The sequence below is a fragment of the Podarcis raffonei genome, chromosome 14 (genome assembly GCF_027172205.1).
Source record: "Podarcis raffonei isolate rPodRaf1 chromosome 14, rPodRaf1.pri, whole genome shotgun sequence".
Classification (NCBI taxonomy): domain Eukaryota; kingdom Metazoa; phylum Chordata; class Lepidosauria; order Squamata; family Lacertidae; genus Podarcis; species Podarcis raffonei.
Window position 1 is genome coordinate 44654048 of NC_070615.1, and position 23228 is coordinate 44677275.

The 23228-nt window shown below is 45.9% G+C and overlaps 1 protein-coding gene across 5 annotated transcripts in view; it reads left to right on the top strand.

The window, feature by feature from the left end:
• The window catches only part of MYH11 (myosin heavy chain 11), a 95200-nt gene that overhangs the window by 18476 nt on the left and 53496 nt on the right, over positions 1-23228 (top strand). For 4 of the 5 annotated variants that reach the window (XM_053363989.1, XM_053363988.1, XM_053363992.1 and 1 more), the window contains exons 4-6: positions 10755-10782; positions 20192-20294; positions 21699-21719. In XM_053363989.1, coding sequence (XP_053219964.1) covers positions 10755-10782; positions 20192-20294; positions 21699-21719 — 152 coding nt within the window. The remainder of the gene's footprint in view (positions 1-10754; positions 10783-20191; positions 20295-21698; positions 21720-23228) is intronic. The other variant, XM_053363991.1, reaches the window with a different exon arrangement.

Sequence of the window (23228 nt, forward strand, 5' to 3'; positions counted from 1 at the left end):
CCTAATGGTCAGGGGTACCTTTACCTTTACCTTTTACTCAAACTGCACCTAAGTATATATAGTTGAATGTTGCCATCCCCGTATACAAATCTATCGCATGGCCACGTTTAGAGCGCTGCATACGGCCTCATCTCAGAAGGGATGCTGCAGAGCTGGAATAATGTTCGGAAAAGGGCGGCCCAAATGATTGGTGGGGTGGGGGGTGGAGCCACTTCCCATTGAGAAAATGCTACACGCAGGGGTCAGCAACCTTTTTCAGCCATGGGCCGGTCCACCGTCCCTCAGACCTTGTGGGGGGCCGGACTATATTCTGGAAAAAAATATGAACAAATTCCTATGCCCCACAAATAACCCAGAGATGCATTTTAAATAAAAGCACACATTCTACTCATGTAAAACCACGCTGATTCCCAGACTGTCTGCGGGCCGGATTTAGAAGGCAATTGGGCCGGATCCGGCCCATGGGACTTAGGTTGCCTTCCCTGTGCTACAGCATATGGGGCTTTTTCAGTTTAGAAAAATGGCAAATTTCTCCTATGCTGTTTTGACTAATGTACATATTTCTGCAAGTAATTGCCCCCTCCAACTGGGGAAGGATGAAGCTGTCCATTTCAGTTTCTCTCATTTCCACCACCCCCACCTTATATTTACTTCTCCACATTTCTGCAGCAGTGTGCAATTTGTTTTTAAAAATCGAAAACATCTTCATGAAAAATAGTCAGAGTTTTCTCGCAAGTTTCTCCCGACGAAGACATTGCATGCAATTTTAACTGAGATACTTGGGGGGTGGGGTGGGTGGGTTTTGCAGCGAATTTCCCCTAATGCATCTCTGTGTCACCTTCACTAACCCATGCATTTTTTTATTTTTTTTTAAATAATATTTATTAAAGTTTTGAAGGTTACAAAAAGAAAAAATAGAAAACGCCATATTAAACAAAAACAAAACAACACATCACAATAATGAAAGAGAAGAAAAGAGAAAAGAAAAAAAGAAAAAAACCCCAGAAAAATAAACACAATTAAAAAACACAACAAACCTTCCCATAACTTATCTTTCATTCGCTTGTTTCCTTGACCTCCTCACACCTCCCTTTTTTGTATTCTAGTTCGGTTAACTATTTCAGCAAATCCTTTCCATCTTTTCCAGTTTTTGTCCTTATCTTAATATAATGTAACTTTACTTTCCCTCTTTTCACCAATTAACAGTCTGTTTTTTCCTAATCCTTTATAACATTTCTGCTAAAACCACATAACTTCATTCCAACATCCTTCTAACATTCCTTAATTTTACAATGTTTCTGTAAATAAATTTTAAATTTCTTCCAATCTTCTTCCACCGACTCTTCTCCCTGGTCTCGGATTCTGCCAGTCATTTCCGCCAATTCCATGTAGTCCATCACCTTCATCTGCCATTCTTCCCTGGTGGGTAGATCTTGTGTCTTCCAGTACTTTGCAATAAGTATTCTTGCTGCTGTTGTGGCATACATAAAAAAAGTTCTATCCTTCTTTAGCACCAATTGGCCAACCATGCCCAGGAGAAAGGCCTCTGGTTTCTTCAGAAAGGTATATTTAAATACCTTTTTCATTTCATTATAAATCATCTCCCAGAATGTCTTAATCCTTGGGCATGTCCACCAAAGGTGAAAGAATGTACCTTCAGTCTCTTTACATTTCCAACATTTATTATCGGGCAAATGATAAATTTTTGCAAGCTTGACTGGTGTCATGTACCACCTGTAAATCATTTTCATTATATTCTCTCTTAAGGCATTACATGCCGTAAACTTCATACCTGTGGTCCATAACTGTTCCCAGTCAGCCATCATAATATTATGTCCTACATCTTGTGCCCATTTAATCATAGTTGATTTCACCGTTTCATCCTGAGTATTCCATTTCAACAGCAAGTTATACATTCTTGACAAGTTCTTAGTTTTGGGATCTAACAGTTCTGTTTCCAATTTTGATTTTTCCACCTGGAAACCAATTTTTTTGTCCAAATTATACGCCTCCATTATTTGATAATAATGGAGCCAGTCTCGCACTCTATTTTTTAGTTTTTCAAAACTCTGCAGTTTTAATCTATCTCCCTCTTGTTCCAAAATTTCCCAATATTTCGGCCATTTGACCTCCATATTGAGCTTTTTCTGAGCCTTCGCTTCCATTGGTGACAACCACCTTGGGGTTTTATTTTCAAGCAAGTCCTTATATCTTATCCAAACATTAAACAGTGCCTTTCTGACAATATGGTTTTTAAATGCTTTATGTGCTTTGACCTTATCATACCACAAATATGCATGCCACCCAAATACATTATTAAATCCTTCTAAATCCAGCACGTCAGTGTTTTCAAGAAGCAGCCATTCTCTCAGCCAGCAAAAAGCGGCTGATTCATAATAAAGTTTGAAGTCTGGCAGGGCAAATCCACCTCTTTCTTTAGCATCAGGTAATATCTTAAATTTTATTTGAGGCTTCTTGCCCTGCCAGACAAATCTAGAAATATCTCTCTGCCACTTCTTGAAGCAATCCATTTTATCCAAAATTTGCAACGTTTGAAACAAAAACAGCATCCTTGGCAATACATTCATTTTTATCGCAGCAATTCGGCCTAGCAATGATAGTTTCAGATTTGACCATATTTCTAAATCCTTTTTCACTTCCATCCAACATTTTTCATAGTTATCCTTAAATAAATTCACATTCTTGGCAGTCATATTGACCCCTAGGTATTTCACTTTCTTAACCGGTGTTAATCCTGTCTCCTTCTGAAACCTCTCTCTCTCAGTCACTGTTAGATTTTTCTCTAAAACCTTAGTTTTCATCTTGTTCAACTTAAAACCTGCTACCTGACCAAATTCTTGAATCAGTTCCAGTACTCTTTTAGTACTAGATTCTGGCTCCTGTAATGTCAATACCAAATCATCAGCAAATGCTTTCAATTTGTACTGTTTAGTTCCGACTTGTATACCTTTAACCATTTGGTCCCTTCTAATCATGTTTAAGAGAACCTCCAGGACCGATATAAAAAGCAATGGAGAGATTGGGCAACCTTGTCGTGTTCCTTTCTCTATCTTAAATTCTTCCGTCACTACATTATTCACAATTAATTTAGCCTTTTGTTCTGAGTAAATTGCACCTATACCATTTCCAAAGCCTTGACCAACCCCCATCCCCTGTAAATTCTTCTTCATAAAACTCCAAGAAATATTGTCAAAGGCTTTCTCCGCGTCCACAAATATCAAAACTGCTTTAGTATTAATATTCACTTGTAGTTTTTCTAGAATATTAATTATGTTCCTCGTATTGTCAGACAAGTGTCTGCCCGGGACCCCCCCCGCACTAACCCATGCATTTTTATACATACTCCCCCCCCCCAAATATAATGCACATTGTTTGGCTGGAGAATTGTGAATGTCAAAGGAGAGCTGTGTTTCGGTTCATGTATTGGTTCAAGAAGTGCAAATTAGGCCGTTTCTCATTAAAATGCAATCGAAACCGTATTTCTCCCCCAATCCAACCTCCGAGTGCAGGCAGCTTTCACAATAGCAAATGCGTTTCATGTTTGGGATGTTTGGGAAACTTGGTCCTCTAGAATGGGTTTTGATTTGGCCAAGAGGAAATAAGCTTGCCAAAAAATGGGCAGTCTCTGTTTTGCTTCTGCCTGTCCATCTCCATCTTCCACTCCCCCCCCTTCCTCTCTGCTTTGTCCCTTCTTTCCCTGTCTACATCTGGATTGTTTCATCATTTGTCAGCATTTGGGCGCTTCAAAATGGACAAACAGGTTGAGCACATTTGAGCTTCCGAACTGGGGCTGTTTTGCTTCCTCTGCCTCGCTTCCACCCATGAGTGTCTGAATTACGGTTGTAATTTTCACTCGGTTTAATTTTTTGTTTTGTTTCGGCTGCTATCCTTCACATAGATTGACTGCCAAGATATACTAACAACTGCTATATACAACTGGAAGGTTTTAAAGGATCCGAATGCGTATAAAACAGAGAAGTCTAATTAAGCAGCTAAAAATATACAGCTGTGTGAGTCTCCAGCATGATGCTCAGAAGCATTGCTTAAAGTTACGTCCTTTTGTTCAGACGCGGCAAATGTAGCTGCTCCGTGAGTAAACATATAACTTCCTACTAGTTAAAGTGGTCTCTGGAGTTTGTGGGTTGAATGCAGCCTCTTTGCCTCCAGAGAGCAGTTGGGGAAGGAGTGTAGCTTAACAGTAGATCATCCTCCTTGCATGTTCCAGGTTCAGTCCCCAACATCTCCAGATAGGATTGGGAACGTCCCCTGCCATTGCTGCCAGTCAGTGTAAACAGTACTAAGTTAAATTGACCAATGGCCTGGCCAAGCATAAGGCAGCTTTCTATATCTGCATGTTCTTAATATGGAAGTGCAGGAAGGGAGGGATCCAGGCAAATGGGGACTATTGCCCTTGATGATATTATGGGATGCGAGTGGCCCTGTGGTCTAAACCACTGAGCCTCTTCGACTTGTTGATCGGAAGGTTGGCGGCTTGAATCCCCATGACGGGGTGAGCTCCCGTTGCTCTGTCCCAGCTCCTACCAACCTAGCAGTTCAAAAGCACACCAGTGCAAGTAGATAAGTAGGTACCACTGTGGCGGGAAGGTAAACGGCGTTTCCGTGTGCTCTGGTTTGTGTCACGGTGTTCTGTTGCGCCAGAAGTGGTTTAGTCCTGCTGGCCACATGGACAAACGCCGGCTCCCTCAACCTGAAAGCAAATTGAGCACCATAACCTCATAGTTGCCTTTGACTGGACTTAACCGTCCAGGGGTCCTCTACCTTTTTACCTATATGATATGACCACATTTGGAATACCGGGTACAGTTCTGCTCAGAAAAGGATGCTGTAGAATGCAGGAAATGCTTAGATCAGGGTCTGGAGAAGTGGCGTAGCGGGGCCTGTGACCCACCCACCCCATGCTATGCCACAGGTCTAGAACAGCTGCCTTATGAGGAAATCACTTGGGGTTTTTAAAAGGTTTCTTTTGGGGGGGAAGTGAGCAATGGACATGGACATGGTAGAGGTGTCTAAAATTATCTTAGGTGTGGAGAAAGGGCACAGGGAAAGGGTAATGATGATGATGGTGGTGGTGATAATTATATCCTGCCCATCTGGTTGGGTTTCCCCAGCCACTCTGGGCAGCTCACTTCATATCTAAAAACATAATAAAAACATCAAGTGTTGAAAACCTCCTGATGCAGGGCTGCCTTCAGATGTCTTCTAAAAGTTGCATAGTTCTTTATCTCCTTGACATCTGAAGGGAGGGCGTTCCACAGGGAGGGTGCCACTACCAAGAAGGCCCTCTGCCTGGTTCCCTGTAACCTCATTTCTCGCAGTGAGGGAACTGCCAGAAGGCCCGCAGAGCTGGACCTCAGTGTCCAGGCTGAGCGATGGGGGTGGAGATGCTCCTTCAGGTATACAGGACCGAGGCTGTTTAGGGTTTTAAAGGTCAGCACCAACACTTAGAATTGTGCTCAGAAACGTACTGGGAGCCAGTAAAAATATATCTGAAGAAGTGTGCATACACACAAAAGTTCATATGAAGAACAAACTTAGTTGGTCACTAAGGTGCTAGTGGAAAATTTTTTATTTTTATATATATATTTCTACTGCATCAGACCAACGTGAATCTAGTACTGGGAGCCAGTGAAGATCCTTTAGGATCAGTGTTATATGGTCTCGGCAGCTACTCCTAGTCACCTGTCTAGCTGCCGCATTCTGGATTAGTTGTAGTTTCCAGGTCACCTTCAATGGTAACCCCACACAGAGCGCATTGCAGTAGTCCAAGCGAGAGATAACCAGAGCATGCACCACTCTGGCAAGACAGTCTGCAGGTAGGTAGGGTCTCAGCCAGCATACCAAATGGAGCTGGTAAACAGCTGCCCTGGACACAGAATTGACCTGCGCCTCCATGGACAGCTGTGAGTCCAAAATGACTCCCGGGCTGCACACCTGGTCCTTCGGGGCATAGTTACCCTATTCAGGACCAGGGAGTCCTCCACACCTGCCTGCCTCCTGTCCCCCAAGAGCAGTACTTCTCTCTTATCAGGATTCAACCTCAATCTGTTAGCCGACATCCATCCTCCAACCACCTTCAGAAATTCCTTCTCTCATAATCCCAGTACCCAGTGGGACCATCTAATGAGAGCAGAATGATGGGAGACTTGGGACAGACATCTTCACCCAGTATGTAGTTAAACTATGGGATTTGCTCTCACAAAATGTTTTGAATGCCAACAATTCAAACGGCTTTAAGAGGGGATTAGACGAATTTATAGAGGCTGTCTTTCTTCCAGGCAGATTGTTTATTCAGGGTTCATCCTGATTCGCCAGCACAAAGCTTGTGCAGAAGTTAGGCTATGGCTTTTATTCATTCAGATTTCTTTCTGGGGAGGTCATGCAACAACAAACATTCGTCCCAATTTGCTTGCGCAGAGTTTATACGTCTTTCTGTTAATCTTCCATACCGTGCTTTGCAATGCCTATACCTGTCACTTTCCAAACCACAACAAGGTGGATTTGTCATACAGGCTCAAAAGAGCACAGATTTTAATTGCCCAACCAAAATTTATGGTATACCCTTGAACCCTGCCCCCAGCCACTGCACAATGCTTTTAGGACTATTTCAGATGGCCTTCCAGATTTATTTATTTATAGACGTATTTCCCTCCCATAAAAATATCAGACTGGTGTGCTCATATAGTGATGGCCTTCTCATCCTGATTCATTTGCCCAGAGTTTGTTGGGAGATTAGACAATTTTGGCTATCTATGGAGCATTCATTCTGATTTTTTGCAGGATAAATTATATGACATTGTTCCACGCAGTTGTGACCACCCGTTTCCTAGTGCATTTTCCCATCACTTTCTTTATTGTGCTCCTGTCCCTTTCCTTCTTCCCTCTCCATCCCACTGTTGACATGGTAAGTTGGGATGTGGCAGAAATTCAATTTAAAGGGGAACCTGACCTAATTGCACTTCACAAAACAATATGTGGACTCAAGAAACAGCCATCCTTCGAAATGGATAATTTTCTGTACGTTCTAATGTGACTCTGCGGCCAAGTAAGGGGTGTAAAAGTACACATCCCTCAGTGAAGTGTGCCTAAAAATGCATATATTAGGAAAGGTAACGTACTAAAAAAAATGCATTGGGGTGGTAAAATGGCTTTGCATGCATTTGTATATGAGACAAAGTTGTTTACAAATGTCTGTACGTTTGGATAAATTTGACTAAATGCTCATGAATTTTTCGTAACGACTTTTCACAAAATGCAAAAGCTGCTAACTGGGGAAGCGTGGAGAACCAAACTTAAGATCGGAGAGGCTGATAGGGCCTGAAATTGACGGGTCCATCTATCCCTGGTTGGTAGTCAAATGGTAGCAGCCGTAAGCGGTCTTCTTCCTGCCGTCCTCTCTCTCTCCCCCCCTGTCTGCGCTGGAAACATGCAGAAACCCTTCAGGGAGACCAGCCCATAATAAAATGTCAAGAAGCTGCAGGCCAGGATGCCCGATTCTGTTGGTTTCTCCTTTTATGGTCAAGCTGCCAGCTCAGAGTCGCTTCCTTGTGATAAACCATCCGATTCAAGGCTGCGATTAAGCAGAGCAAGCTGGTCCTCCGGGAGGGAAGCGGGGGCGCAAACAGAGGCTAGAGGAGGAGGAGGAAGGGGGGGGGGTCCAAAAGAACGATGTTGTTTTCGAAGAAGGAAGCGTGGGATGCTGGGGGAAAGCTTGTCCTTTCAAAGTGGTACCATTTAACCCAGTCATCACCTGGGGAGAAAAAAGAGGCTGTGCTGGATGTCTCCTCTGCTGTATAGATTGTCATTTGGGGCTGAGGTCCAGCCCAGGACCCCCCCCCCCAAAATGTCCACCCAAGAATGTCACATGATGGAGCAAGCAGCAAGCAGATCCGGGATCATGGGGCGCATAAAACGCTTGTGGGGCACCCGGGAAGGAGACAGTGGAGAAGAAGGGACTGCCATGCCTTTTTTCTTGTCCCCCAACCGTGTTGTCAGAACTTTTGACATGCCCCTGTTTAATTTCCCGGGCCGTTCTCCTTTCTAGCGTTGACTGTTGGCGTAGCTCAGGCCAAGTGGAATTCGTTCTCTGCTAAGTGCACCCAATTAAATTTGTCAGCAGGGGTGATTAGCAGGATTAAAAGGAGAGAGCAGAACTCTGAGCCTGGAACTGAGGAAAAGCTTAATGAGGACTCTCTCCGAGGCTGCCAGCTGGGGTAAATTCAAGTGTGTGCGAAAACTTATACAGTGGTACCTCGGGTTACATACGCTTCAGGTTACAGAGTCCGCTAACCCAGAAATATTACCTCGGGTTAAGAACTTTGCCTCAGGATGAGAACAGAAATCGCGCAGCAGCAGCAGGAGGCCCCATTAGCTAAAGTGGTGCTTCAGGTTAAGTACAGTTTCAGGTTAAGAACGGACCTCCGGAACGAATTAAGTACTTAACCTGAGGTAACACTGTACAATCATACCTCATGTTGTGTTTGCTTCAGGTTGAGCGTTTTCAGGTTGCGTCCCGTGGCAACCTGGAAGTAACGGAACAGGTTATTTCCAGGTTTCGCCGCTCTCGCATGCGCTCAAAATGATGTCATGCGCAGAAGTGGCGAATCGCAACCCGCGCATGCGCAGACGTGGGTTGCGTTCTGCTCAGGTTGTGAACGAGGCTCCGGAATGGATCCCGTTCATAACCAGAGGTACCACTGTACAGTCATATCCTGGAAGTCAAACGGAATCTGTTCTGGAAGTCCGTTCGACTTCCAAAACATTCAGAAACCAAAGCGCGGCTTCGGATTGGCTGCAGGAAACTCCTGCAGCCAATCAGAAGCTGCGGAATCCCCATCAGATGTTTGGCTTCCAAAAATAGTTCGCAAACAGTCATTTCCAGGTTTGCTGCATTCGGGAGCCAAAATGTTCGAGCACTAAGCTGTTCGAAAACCAAGGTACGACTGTTGTTTGATCACAGAGATTTCCTTCCAGAAGCATACAGAGCTTCGGATGTGTCCTGAAGATATATAACCAGATCTGTGTGTGCTCCATGCTCTTATGAGGTTTGTCAGTTGATAGATGCAGTAAACACCTTTCTGCTGCAAAACGACGCTTCTCCTTTTGCTCTCTGTTCCGTGCTTGGCCATTCCGGCTGCATACTTTTAGAACACACCCGCTCACCTGCAAAGAATCCTGGGAACTGTAGGTTTTTTTAAAATGAAGATGCTGTGGATTGTGTGAGAGGTAAACTACAGTTCCCAGGATCCTTGAGGGCAGGGGAGAATGTGCTTTAAACGTATGGTGTATATGCAGTCCCAGAGTATAGGAGAGAGGGATTGCAGTCTGGCCTACATCGCTGTTACGTCAGTTTCTTCTCTCTTGCTTTTTGTGGCAGCCCCGGGAACTGTCCAAAAACATCACATCCATTGTGGACCCCGGTTTAAAGAACCACCGCTCTATTGGGAACTTGACCGTTTCTATTTTTGAAATAGAAACAACTTGAATCTTTAACCTTTTGTCTTCAGTGTCGTCCCAGAGGACAAAAACCAAGATGTCCATTGTTGCTAACCTAGGGAGTGTGATAAAAATAAAAGTATTGTGTGTGCATTGTGGCGTCTCTGGTTTTCTGCTGATCCCCCGATGCATAAGATTGGCAAGTGATACAGAGACTTGTCCGGATGCTCAGAAGTCATGAGAAGCAGAAACTCAGTGCTAGGTCACTGGCTTTGCCCGTGATGGCTGGTCCATTAGGACAAATGTGTCACCCACCAAAAGCTCCCTCTTGCCTGCCACCTGACTTCCAACTGATCCAGGGAGTGCCCCTGCTTCTCAGCTTCCTCCTCTTCCTCTTTAGTCTCAGTGTTGCCACTTGTAGAACTTAGCAGAGAGGATGGGAACAGAACTAGAATCAGACAGCTCTACTTGTCATGGGCTCTCTGGTGCCACCTACTGTTGACCTCCCTGCTTTTTGCCCTAACAGTCCCAATGGGTGCTAGAAGGTCTTCAGTTCCGCTCTTGGCATCTCCACTTAGCACAGGGGTGGGGGATTGGATCGGAATCCTTATCTCTCCCATCCGTCCCCCCTGGGCCAAGTTTGACAGGTGGGCGTGGCTGCCCACATGCCAATCACCAGATGCCACAATGACATCATGGGCACTCAGTTGATTGTGGCTTACAAAGCGCAGTGCAGGGAGGTTTTTTAAAGTGCCAGAAACCAGCTGATCAGTGTGCCTGTAAATCTCTTTAGCCCAGCTGTCTCTTTACCTACACCACACATCATATGTGATGTTGCATATAGGGCATGTGGGCATGGTTTGGCCAGAATGGCTTTCTTTCTGCTTCTGTGTAATAAATAACCAGCGGTATATTTTGGAAAAGTGTTTGCTTGCTACGCATTTTGGCACATTGCCGTCAAGTTTGGTGTGGTGGCTCTTGAGATCAAGGAGCAGGATTTGGCCTGTGCTTGGATACAGTGGGATGCCATTTTGAATGAAGATGGTGGGCTGGACCTTTCAAAAATGCACTTTTTAAAAAAGTTCCTTTGAATTCCTAAGCAATGCCCAGTATGAAGTTGCTAGTAGATGTTTAATAAACTCTTTTGAAGATCCCTGCATTACTGTTATTCAGATCTCGTTTCTATATGAAATGGTAAGGTACTGTATACACCAAGCCCAAATAATTCACCATACTCTTGAATATCCCAGACTTAATACCTGTTTTCTCTTTATCTACAGATCGAGAAGACCAGTCCATTCTTTGCACGTAAGTAGAACCAGTTTGATCATGCACACCTTTCGATTTCTGCTCACATTTTCACTTGCAGAGAGTACAACCAATATTATCAGTTGACATATGTGTAGCTCTTAGACTGAATAGCATGTTCTGGACCAAAACCTATAGGTTTGGAATTGTTTTTAAAGGCGCCCTGAGCTGTCTGTCTACCCAACTCACCTCCCTTTGTTGTCTTTCCCATTTTAAGCTTGTAAGCTCCATTTTGTGGGAGCTTGTTAATTCCCTCACCCCCATGCTTTTGAAAAATTGCTTCCTTTTTTTTGCATAGCTGCTAAGTGTGGGGCACTGTGCACTCTGATGGCACTAAAACAGAGGTGGGGAACTGCAGGTCAGTTACTAAATGTTGTTCTTCCATCTTCTCTGACTCGCCATCAGGATGCTCCCCTGGCTACAACCGCTCCCAGGCACTTCTCGCCATCCTTGAATACTTTTGCCTGGCTGGAATTTGTCGTCAAACTGTGATATTGCCCCCTGCTTGCCTGGATTAATAATAATAATAATAATAATAATAATAATAATAATAATAATAATAATTTATTATTTATACCCCGCCCATCTGGCTGGGTTTCCCCAGCCACTCTGGGGGGCTTCCAATAAAACACTAACATACAATAACCTATTAAACATGAAAAGCTTCCCTAAAGAGGGCTGCCTTCAGATGTCTTCTAAAAGTCTGGTAGTTATTTTTCTCTTTGACATCTGGTGGGAGGGCGTTCCACAGGGCGGGTGCCACTACCAAGAAGGCCCTCTGCAAAATATGTGTGCAGTGTGTGTATTTGCACTATACTTTCAAAGTATCAGGCCACTTTAGACTAAGGTTACCAGATTTTTTTCCAATGAATCCGGGGACATGTTTCAACTTTCTACTAAATAGATGGATTTTGTCAGGGGACTGATTTGTAAATCCGGGGACTGTCCCTGGGAAATGGGAATGTCTGGTAACCTTACTTTGGGCAGCTATGGCTTCTCCCAAAGGGTACTGGGAGCTGTAGTTTGTTCAGGGTGCGATGAGTTGTCAGGAGACCCCTATTCCCCATCATTGAGCTACAATTCCCAGAGTTCTGTGGGGAGAGGGATTGACTGTTAAAAAACTCTGACGGGGGCTATGCTCTGACTTCATGCTAATTCAAGACTGATGCAGCACTACACATCCTCCCAGGCAGGCTGCCTGATGACAGCATTACGTTTTTATGTCTATAGGAAGATATTAGGAGAAAATCACACTAAGACTCTGATGAATTTTCATGGTGACTTTCTTTATTTTAAAAATGCAAACTGATGTGGAAATGTGGAGAATTGAATTTAAGACTGAAAAATTGAGAGGCCAGTATTGACAGATTCATCCATGCCCTGTGTTTACCTTCCGTTTTAATGGACTGTGAACGGGAGGCATGCAGGGTGACGCTGCGGTCTGGGGCAATATCAGTGAGCAAGGAAAGATTTTATTACATGTTGGATAGCAAACCCTTTGCTGCCAAGCAGTTGACCACAAGCTCCAGGTATAGCTTGCCAGAAACGCTCAGCGCTAGCTGCTCCAAACTCCAAGGCGCTTTGATGTTTGGGAACTAAAATGGGCGACACCGCCACCTCCTCACTCTTGCAGCTAAAAGTAGATTCAGTAGTAGTAGTAGCAGGTTGGGTTTTCTTTTGTTTTTGTTTTAAAGCAAACATCCGCTTTCAAAGGAGTGTTTTCTCTGTGAGTCTGCAGTCTGGGCAGTGCTTTTTTTCTAGAAAAAAATGTTTAGAGGTACAGTGGTACCTCAGGTTAAGTACTTAATTCATTCCGGAGGTCTGTTCTTAACCTGAAACTGTTCTTAATCTGAAGCACCACTTTAGCTAATGGGGCTCCTGCTGCCGCCGGGCCGCCGGAGCACGATTTCTGTTCTCATCCTGAAGCAAAGTTCGTAACCTGAAGCACTATTTCTGGATTAGCGGAGTCTGTAACCTGAAGCGTATGTAACCTGAAGCGTATGTAACCTGAGGTACCACTGTACTCAAGAAAATCCCTGTTTTATAGTTCAAATTGGGAAAAATAAATACAGTAAATGGACAAAGATTCACAAAATGTTTAGGGGTATGCGTACCCCCAGAAAAGAAGAACTGAGTCTGGGTGTGCTTTTGGGTAGGCCAGAGTACTGACTCACTCAGAGGGGCAGTGGCCAACCTCTCTAGCAAGTGGCTACTTTGGGCTCACAGAACACTTCAGTTAATTTACTTAGGAATGGAGGAAGTTGCTCTGGAGCAGGTTAGTTGTCTGTTGAGTCCTATACTGCTGTCTGATAGGCAGCAGATCTTCCCAGCTCTCCGGTAGCATCAACTTCTACCTGCCCCTTTCAATGCAGATGCCGAGTATCAGACTGGAAATATTTTTCATGCAAAGTCTGGGCGATGGCACAGAACTGTAACATTAACAATGCAATATTTAAATATTATTGGCAGCCCGGGGTGGGGGGGTGGGGGCTAACCGCATGGAGATTTTAAGATACCAGCCTCTTCCAGGTTACCTGTTTGCTAAGCATTCACCTTGATTTGTTTGCTGGGAGGCTGGAGGGCACTGTGCAAAGCAAGCCCCATTCCATACATTCTAGTGCATTTTCTGCATCACTTTCCTTACTGCAAAAAGTCTAGGTTGTGGGGGGAGTGGGAATGTTGGCTTGTCAGCCATGATTATTCAATTTGAATAGGCCATTATGCGACTGACGGTCACTCGGATATAGCAGCGGTCTGTAAGCGCCCATATTTGACGCCCTTCCAAACTGCGTAGTCTGCGAGGTCAGGCAGCCAAGACACCCCCCCCCATGACACAGCAGAAAGGATTGGCTGTGGAGCCTCCATGTTTAAAGGCAGTGTATATCTGAGCAGCAGTTGCTTGGGTGGCAATAATAATAATAATAATAATAATAATAATAATAATAATAATATTTTTATTTATACCCCGCCCATCTGGCTCGGTTTCCCCAGCCACTCTGGACGGCTTCCAGCAGAATATTAAAATACATGCTCTCATGCCATGCTTGTTGGCTTTGCTAGAGGTATCTAGTTGTTGTCCACCCCCCCCTTAAGAAACAGGATACTGGATTAGATGTGCCCTTGCAGGAGGGTCCTTGCTGTGATGCCACAGGGTAGGCAGTTTTTCTGATTTCAAAACTGGGGAGGGGGGGAAATAGGGTCTCCGGCAAACTGTTCCTGCCCTCTGGCAAAGGAAATTCAGTGGAAGAGGAAGGATGGCTAAAGTATAATAAGTGAAGTTAATGTATTTTTTTTTTAAGCATGTTTTTGGTCTTCCCAAAAGCAAGGATGTAAAGTAGATTTATGTGAAAGCCTTTTACGCAAATGTCTTCAAACTGGCATGTTTAGTCTGGAGCCGTTCCCAGAACACTTAATTTTTATCAATAAAACATGCACATATTTCAGCTTCGGGCCCCATGTGAAGCTGCAGGCAGACTTGAAACTGTGCGAGATCAGGGTTCATCATCCCCCCCCCCAAAGAAACCATTTGAAGAAAGAGGCTGGGTCCTTAGGCAGAGTTTATCCTGCTGCAGAGCTGTTCACTTCAGAGGGGCTTGGACAGAGAGCTCACATGTCCTCCCTTAAGAACACAGGAGCATTGCCTTGCCGGATCTGACCAATAGTCCTTCTGGCCTCAGCGACAGCCAGGCACCAGTTGGTGGTGTGTTAGCCAGGGCATTTGGGTGCCCCCTAGTTTGTCTTGTATCTCTTTGTGTTGATGTTGTTCTTTAGTTTATTTAGTCGTGTCCGACTCTTTGTGACCCCCTGGACCAGAGCACGCCAGGCACTTCTGTCTTCCACTGCCTCCCACAGTTTGGTCAAACTCATGCTGGTAGCTTCGAGAACACTGTCCAACCATCTTGTCCTCTGTCGTCCCCTTCTCCTTGTGCCCTCCATCTTTCCCACCATCAGGGTCTTTTCCAGGGAGTCTTCTCTTCTCACGAGGTGGCCAAAGTATTGGAGCCTCAGCTTCAGGATCTGTCCTTCCAGTGAGCACTCAGGGCTGATTTCCTTCAGAATGGATAGGTTTGATCTTCTTGCAGTCCATGGGACTCTCAAGAGTCTCCTCCAGCACCATAATTCAAAAGCATCAATTCTTCGGTGATGTGTTGATATGGCTTTGTTATTTTTGTAGAAGTCTGCTAGGCAGTACAGTGGTACCTCAGGTTACATACGCTTCAGGTTACATACGCTTCAGGTTACAGACTCCACTAACCCAGAAATATTACCTAGGGTTAAGTACTTTGCTTCAGGATGAGAACAGAAATTGTGCTCCGGCGGCGCGGCAGCAGCAGGAGGCCCCATTAGCTAAAGTGGTGCTTCAGGTTAAGAACAGTTTCAGGTTAAGTATGGACCTCCGGAACGAATTAAGTACTTAACCCGAGGTACCACTGTACAGTCATACCTTGGGTTACAGAAGCTTCAGGTTGCGTGTCTTCGGGTTGCGCACCGCGCTGAACCCGGAAGTACTGGAAGGGGTTTCTTCCAGGTTTTGGCGCTCACGCATGCGCAGAAGCTCTAAATCATACTTGCGTATGCGCAGAAGTGCTGAATCACAACCTGCGTGTGCGCGGACGCGCGCTGCAGGTTGCGAACACGCCTCCCACACAGATCACGTTTGCAACCCGAGAGTCCACTGTATAAGCCTTTGGCTTGCCAGGTTTTTATTGGGAGGTTTTGTGCTGCGTGGTGGAATAGTGGGTGGTGTGCCAGGGGAATTAGTGGGGATGGGGTTGGGGACAGTTTACCTACTTCTCCTTTCCATGCTTTAAGCATGGTCTGTGTGAACCTGTTTAGTGTTGTGGGGGTTTTCCGTAGTTTGTTTGGGAGGAATGGGTATGCTGTAGCCAGGCACCAGTTAAGCAACATAAAGGTAAAGGGACCCCTGACCATTAGGTCCAGTCGTGGCCGACTCTGGGGTTGCGGCGCTCATCTCACTTTATTGGCGGAGGGAACCGGCATACAACTTCCAGGTCATGTGGCCAGCATGACTAAGCCGCTTCTGGCGAACCAGAGCAGCGCACGGAAACGCCGTTTACCTTCCCACCAGAGCGGTACCTATTTATCTACTTGCACTTTGACGTGCTTTCGAACTGCTAGGTTGGCAGGAGCAGGGACCGAGCAATGGGAGCTCACCCCGTCACGGGGATTCAAACCGCCAACCTTCTGATTGGCAAGTCCTAGGCTCTGTGGTTTAACCCACAGCGCCACCCGCGTCCCAGTTAAGCAACATACTCACAATATAGTAAACCATTGTGGTTAAACCACTGTGGGAATTGTACCTCTGTAGCAAACTACAGTCCCTAGTAGGAAAGCTGTGACTTCTAAATATATACAATATACTCACCATATATTTAGAAGTCACAGCTTTCCTACTAGGGACTGTAGTTTTCTACAGAGCTACAATTCCCACAGTGGTGTAACAGTCAGCCCTCCTTCCCTGGGAGCTCTGGGAATTTTAGCTCTATGAAGGGTTTCCTGACAACTTCCGGCACCCTTAACAAACTGCTCTTAAAGTAGTCTTGTAGCACTTTAAACAGTCGTGGCTTCCCCCACGGAACAGCACCCTAGGAAGAAACAGCATCTAGCCTTCTTAAGGCTTGGTGCCAACACAAAGCACTCTCCTACCTTCCTCCTCTTGGGTGCGCATGTGGGGCTGTCGCATGGACATTTATCTGTGGGCCGGCATTTGAGAAGAGGCACCTCCTAATTAGGAAAAGGAATTGAGCAGAGCAAAGTTGGTGGAACAGCTCCAAGATCAAAGGAACCTCAGGCAGATCCACTCTTCACTCCTCTGCAAATGTCCTTCCTTTTTTTAAAAAAAGAAAATGCATCAGTTCCCTTAGCAGTATTTGCTTCCTTGATGTGTTTGTGTGTTCACTTCAGGAATGTTGGGGAGGCAAATGAATTGGGGGCCGTTATCCCGGATGCAACCATCTTGTCCCTGCTTTTAGTTACTGTTATGACAGGAACAGAGAACTTTTTTCCAGCCTGAGGGCCACAAAGCTTTTGGGGGGCCACATGGCAATGGTGGGCGGGGGTCCAAGGCAGGAGCAAGGAGACTCAGGGGTCGGCAAGGTTTACCTCGCCTGGGCCAGTTCACTCCAGTGGAGATCCCTGCGATTTCCGGTGTCTGCGCAGATGTGATTTCCGGCGCCACGGAAGCGAGTCCCCTCGCTTTGCTGCGCCACTTTTGCACAGCGCACGGGGACTCACCAAGCAGGTAGCTTGGTTCGGGGGTGGCTTGTGGGCCGGTTAAATGACCCCCACGGGCTGCTTGTGGCCCGTGGGCCCTAGGTTGCCTACCCCTGAAGGAGAGCAGCAGATGTAAATGTTGCCTTCGTACAGTTGGCTACTTTCTGTACACCCTGTCCCCTCAGTCCTCCATCCAGGCAAGCGAGAGACATTTTCAGAGTTGAAGGGCACATTCCAGTCAGGCAAAAACATTCAAGGAAGGTGCAAAGCAGGGCTGGTGAAGGGTATGTAGCCCTAGGGAGAGAATCAAGGGCCAGGCAGGGACTGAGGGCCAGGTTGGAGATAATGTGAAATAACATTTGTAAATTTAAAGCCCAACGCCCAGCTGTGGATATTTCCAAACCCCTGGACGATGTCCCAGACAAATGAGTAAGCTTCAAGGCTTGATTATGCACTCCTGCGATAGCTATCTATCTCTTCGTGTTGTTTCCACATCCTTTCCCCAATATTTTAAAAGATGTGCATTCAAGACTGAAGGAACTTGGAACCAAGGCAAAAAGCTCTCCAGCCCTTTAGGACCCCTGACTCCTCTCAGTTTAATATTGGATAAGTGGCAAGGAGTATGAAAGCCTGTGTGGAATAGTGGTTAGAGTGCCAAACTAGGTCCTGGGAGACCAGGGTTCAAATCCCTGCTTAGCTACAAAGTCCACTGGGCGACTCTGGGGCAGCTGCTGTTTCTCAGTCTAACCTACCTCACAGGGTTGCTGAGAGGATAAAATGGAGAGCAGCAGAAGTGTTAATTAATAATAATAATAATAATAATAATACTAATAATAATAATAATATATTATTTATACCCCGCCCATCTGGCTGGGTTTCCTCAGCCACTCTGGGCGCCTTCCAACAAAATATTAAAATACAATAGTCTGTTAAACATTAAAAGCTTCCCTAAACAGGGCTGCCCTAAACAGCCCTTCTCATCTTGCAAACTCATAAATATGAACAACCTAAAGTAATGGTTGACTCCACTGAGTACAGTAAATATAATAAAATTAAGCATGTGCGTTTGATAACTGCTGAAGGAGAGCAAAAGTGTGTTCTCTTCTTTAACAGCCCTCACCCCATTTCCTTTTCTAATGAATAAAAGTATATTCCAGTTTAGTTAAATAAAACCTTCAGTCAGCACAACCAATACAATTAACATTTATAAATCACACAGGGCATTTCCTCACAAATGTACGTGAAAGTGCCTTGGGGAGAGGGAAGGGGAAACAATTTTAGAGGATATTGGAGGAAGGAACTGTTTCTAGACAAACAGAACAAAGGAATACACAAGTAATACATTAGGTTTTAATCATAGATCCAGGGGTGCTCACAGCTTGAGCTCCTTGGACAAAAGGTGGAGTAGAACGCAACACCTCAGCTCTCACCTGTGGCTCCTAGAAGCTGTCAGCAGGTGACAGCAGCCACAATCCCAGGAAACGGCTTCAACTGGCCGGCTGCACCAGGTGAGGGTAGCTGATGGGTCTCAAACCCTCAATGAGTTAGGGACTTCCGCTGCAAGAGAAGACAGGTTCTGGCAGAGTAAGCGGACGAGACCAAGAGTGGGTCCAGCAGTCAAGAAGGCAGTTTCTGCACATGGGCCTGAGCTCCCCCACACATGTTGCAAGGGACCTAGAACGGTTTGTTGCTAGATCTCACAGTTTGGTGTGCATGGTGTCGCATGAATTCTCAGAGGCAGAGCGGAAAGGCAGTAGGTCCATTGCTGTTGGAGTATGTTGTAGGAAGTTTAAGCTAGTATTTGCGTGGTCAGGCGGAGTCCCCAAAAACCCTGGGCGGCCCCCGTATGGAATAACGACTCAAGACAACGTGCTATGCAGTGGTTCTCAACCTGTGGGTCCCCAGATGGTGTTGGACTACAACTCCCATCATCTCTGACCACTGATCATGCTGGCTAGGAATGATGGGAGTTGTAGTCCAACAACATCTGGGGACCCACAGGTTGAGAAACACTGTGCTATGGGATTAAAATTGGCCACAACTTTATTATGTTTCAGATGTGGGTAGATCTTGGCTCAGGCATTGGGCGTTTATCCCCCTGGGCGTTTATCCCCCTGGTATCGCCACCACAAAGAGGAGGGGGGCATGGGTCACCGCTACACGCCCACCCCCATTTACAGAAGATAGACTAAGGATTCCGCCCAAGGCCTGATACCACCAAAGTTGTGACGTCTTGCAACGGGAAAGGCAAACCTGCCAATGCAGGTTCCAGCCCTTCAACAGCGACCTTGACGTAGCAGCGCCCGCGTCCCTGTGGAGAAAAGGTTAACCTGCAAAAGAAGTCTTAACTGAGGGTGGGTAGGGTGGGAGAAGCTCTGGAGCCAACTGAGGATGCCCAGGTAAGATCCTCCCCCTATTGTGTGGGCAGGTGGTCCCTCCCCCTACCTGGCCTGATCACCTTGGCAACGCCTCCCCAGGCGGGATTGGGCAACTGGCTGAGGTAGGTGGAGACCTCCAGGGGAAGGCGAAGCCAAGCCTGTGCTAATGGTCCTGCATAGAGTCCAGGGGGCTGCGCGACCACGCAAAGGGCGCCCCCCATTTAATGTGGGCAGAGGTCATTCTCTGGGGGCCAGCAGAGGCCAGAATGAATGGGCTTCGTCTTGGCTGGATCTGTCTCTCCTTCCCTCCCTCCTTCCCTCTCCCCTAGTGGAAGCAAAATAGCACTCAGCTTGTGGCATTGTGGTCTAAACCACTGAGCCTCTTGGGCTTGCCGATCAGAAGATGGCAGTTCGAATCCCTGTGACTGGGTGAGCTCCCGTTGCTCGGTCCCTGCTGCAGCCAACCTAGCAGTTCAAAAGCACACCTGTGCAAGTAGATAAATAGGTACCGCCATGGCGGGAAGGTAAATGGTGTTTCTGTGCACTCTGGCTTCCATCACAGTGTTCCGTTACACCATAATTGGTTTAGCCTTGCTGGCCACATGACCAGGAAAGCTGTCTGTGGACAAACGCCAGCTCCCTTGGCCTGAAAGCGAGATGAGCGCCGCAATCCCATAGTCGCCTTTGACTGGACTTAACCGTCCAGGGGTCCTTTACCTTTTCCCTTTCCCTGATTGCTGAGTGGTGGGAGAGAAATGCAATGCTACCTTCCCTCTCTCCTCTCCTTTCCTTCTTAGAGGGGAATCTGGTGCCGGCAAAACGGAAAATACCAAGAAAGTCATTCAGTATCTGGCTGTCGTGGCCTCCTCTCACAAGGGCAAGAAGGACACCAGCATCACGGTAAGGATTTTCTGGAGCAGCCTCTTCTGTCTCGACAAACAAAAACAACGCAAATGTCTCCTAGCGGAGCACTGGGATAGTCTTTAGTGAAAGATGGTACCTGGACCAGGCCAGCCGCTTTGCAGCTCAGGCCGTTTTCAGCATCCCTTTCGTTGCCAAATTGCTGACATATTACTGAGAGGACGCAGTTATGTCACAACCCCTGTGTGTTTATGGAAAAAGGGCTCTTTGTTTGACATCCCCTCCTTAAGCACAGGCAGGCAGGAGAAGAGCGCATAGCTTTCCATATGCGGTTCCTCCTCTTGGGAGTTGCTGATGCTGGGGAAATGTGGAAGTCCCTCCCCATCTTTAAAGCTTATGGGTGAGACAGAGCTGGATCCTTTCCTTCCATCAGGCCTGCGGGGGGACCTGTGGCTCTCAGGATCATGTGGGATCTCCCATCAGCTCCCCAGCCAATATGGCCAATGGTCAGGGGAGATGGGAGTTGAGAGTTAGGGACAGGGTAGAAATTCAATTCGGCTTGCGTATTTTAACAAGGACCTGCCCAATCTTCCCTTTCCGAAACAAGATGCGAACCAGACGCCCTCCGAAATCCGCACTTCCCCAAATTTTTGCAGTGCAGCCCTCTAGCCAACTCCTGTGTGCAGCAATGCATTCCATAAACGTAAAACATGCAATATATGCCAATATTGGTGAAAGTAAGATCCCAGCATATGTTGTATTTGGCAGAAGTGTATTTTTTTTTTAAATGCACCTGTTAGAAGAAATCCGCACTCAGAATCTGATGAATTTTCATGAGGACTTAAAAGAAAAATGGCAGGTTGATGTGAAAAAGTAGAGAGCTCAATTTAAGACTAATCTATCACCTATCTCCCCCCCCCCGCCCCCGAGCAAAACATTTATTTAGGTCATATCTAAACATACCAGTGCAGATCCACAGGTTGGTCCTTCTGCCTTTCTTTTCCTTGAGGATGTGTGTTGTGTGTCTGTTTGCATGTATAATATACCGTATTTTTCGCTCTATAAGACGCACCAGACCACAAGACGCACCTAGTTTTTGGAGGAGGAAAACAAGGGGGGGAAATTCTGAATCTCAGAAGCCAGAACAGCAAGAGGGATCGCTGCGCAGTGAAAGCAGCAATCCCTCTTGCTGTTCTGGCTTCTGGGATAGCTGCGTAGCCTGAATTCGCTCCATAAGACGCACACACATTTCCCCTTACTTTTTAGGAGGGAAAAAGTGAGTCTTATAGAGCAAAAAATATGGTACATGCATACATACATATAAACACCTGCCGCTGTGGATTGTGAATTCAGGTGGAAACACCTTTTTTAAAAAAAAAAGTATTTCGGGATGTGACGGGAATGATACTGACAACTGTTTTATGCCGTGTTATCTGACTGCAGCAAGGTCCATCTTTTGCTTACGTGAGTAACCTGGATTATTTGGTGTGTGTGTGTGTGTGTGTATATATATATACAAAGGCACGGAGTGTAGATCTGCATGGTGTTGTTGCACTCCACCTTCTAGAAGAAATCACCCAATGGTTCAATGTGACAAGATCCCACATTGCCCAGGGCAACAATAGCACCCAGTGTTCACGTGTATGTTCTCCCAATGCCCTGATCTCAAATGCACCATCGTCAGAGTTAGTGGTCCGGGTTTCAGCAGGTCTTGCTCCCAGAAAAAGTGTGCTTGGGATCACCATCTTCATGAGAACTGAGGCCACGAGAGTTGCTTTTCCCAGTAGCACTGCTCGGTTTTGCACACTGGAATCGTTTCCTCTTTCCAACACATCTCGGAAGAGCAAAAGAAGTGTCATTTTGAGAGGAAACAGCCCCAAGCAGTGATGTGCTTCAAACTGGACCGCTTTTGAAAGAGTGCCTTACTCTCCCCAAGGATCACAGTGTGGTAGTTGATTGACATCATCCCGGTCTGCTTGCACGCTGTTCGTTTTTTGACATTGCTTGCTGCCTGCCCTCTGCTACACCTGCAACAAGCCTCCTTCCGCATGCCTTCAAAGTGGCCAGGTTATAACAATTGCCATGCAAAAGAATTAAGCTTTAAACTTTGGGAATTTATTTAATACAGACTTGGCAGTTTTGCAGCAGCAATAGGCACCAGTTATGTGGGAAAGAGTAGCTGAGTGAGACAATGCAGAGACCTCTAGCTTGTGTACAAACCATACATTTAGGGCACATTTGAAGTGCATTCCCTCCCCTGCAAAAGAACCCTGAGAATGGTAATCTGTTAAGGGTTCTGGCAATGGTAGCTCTTTGCATCCTCAACAAACTACAGTTCCCTGAATACTTTTTTGGGGGTCGTGTGTGCTTTAAATGTATGGTGTGGACACAGCCCTAGTTCTGATCTCCAAGGTTTCAGAGGCCTTTTCTCCTTTTTGATTGATGCTTTCACAAAACACCCCCCCCAAGGAAAATGGAAACCTCACATGTGGGGCTCCTTGTCCATCAGTAATTTTGAAAGTTCAGTTCTGGTTTCAGGAATGATCCAGTATTCCTTCAGCTCTTGGCAGAGAATGACTTGACTAAAACTCCAGAAGTGAAGTGCCAATTGAACAGCTGTTATGCACAGCATAGTTTGGCAGCTAAGTCTACAGATGTTACTTGTCCCTCTGTCCACTCCTCCCCAAACAACTGGCTTAGTGGCGAAGAAATGGAACATAGTTATTCGCCCATATTGACAGCTTGAAAGGAAAAAAGGAAACCGTTCTCTTCCAGTTCATGGGAGTTTTGCTATCTAGTCACCTGGAGCTGATTCATAATCACCACAGTTGGTGGAGGAGACGATTTAGAAGCCCAAAGCAAAGTATGCCTCTTGTGGAAAGATATTTGCCTCCGATATTCCGCCTTCCTCTTTCTTTGACCTAAATCCGTTAACTGGCCTGTTGTCATTGCTTTCGGAATTTGCTTAATTAG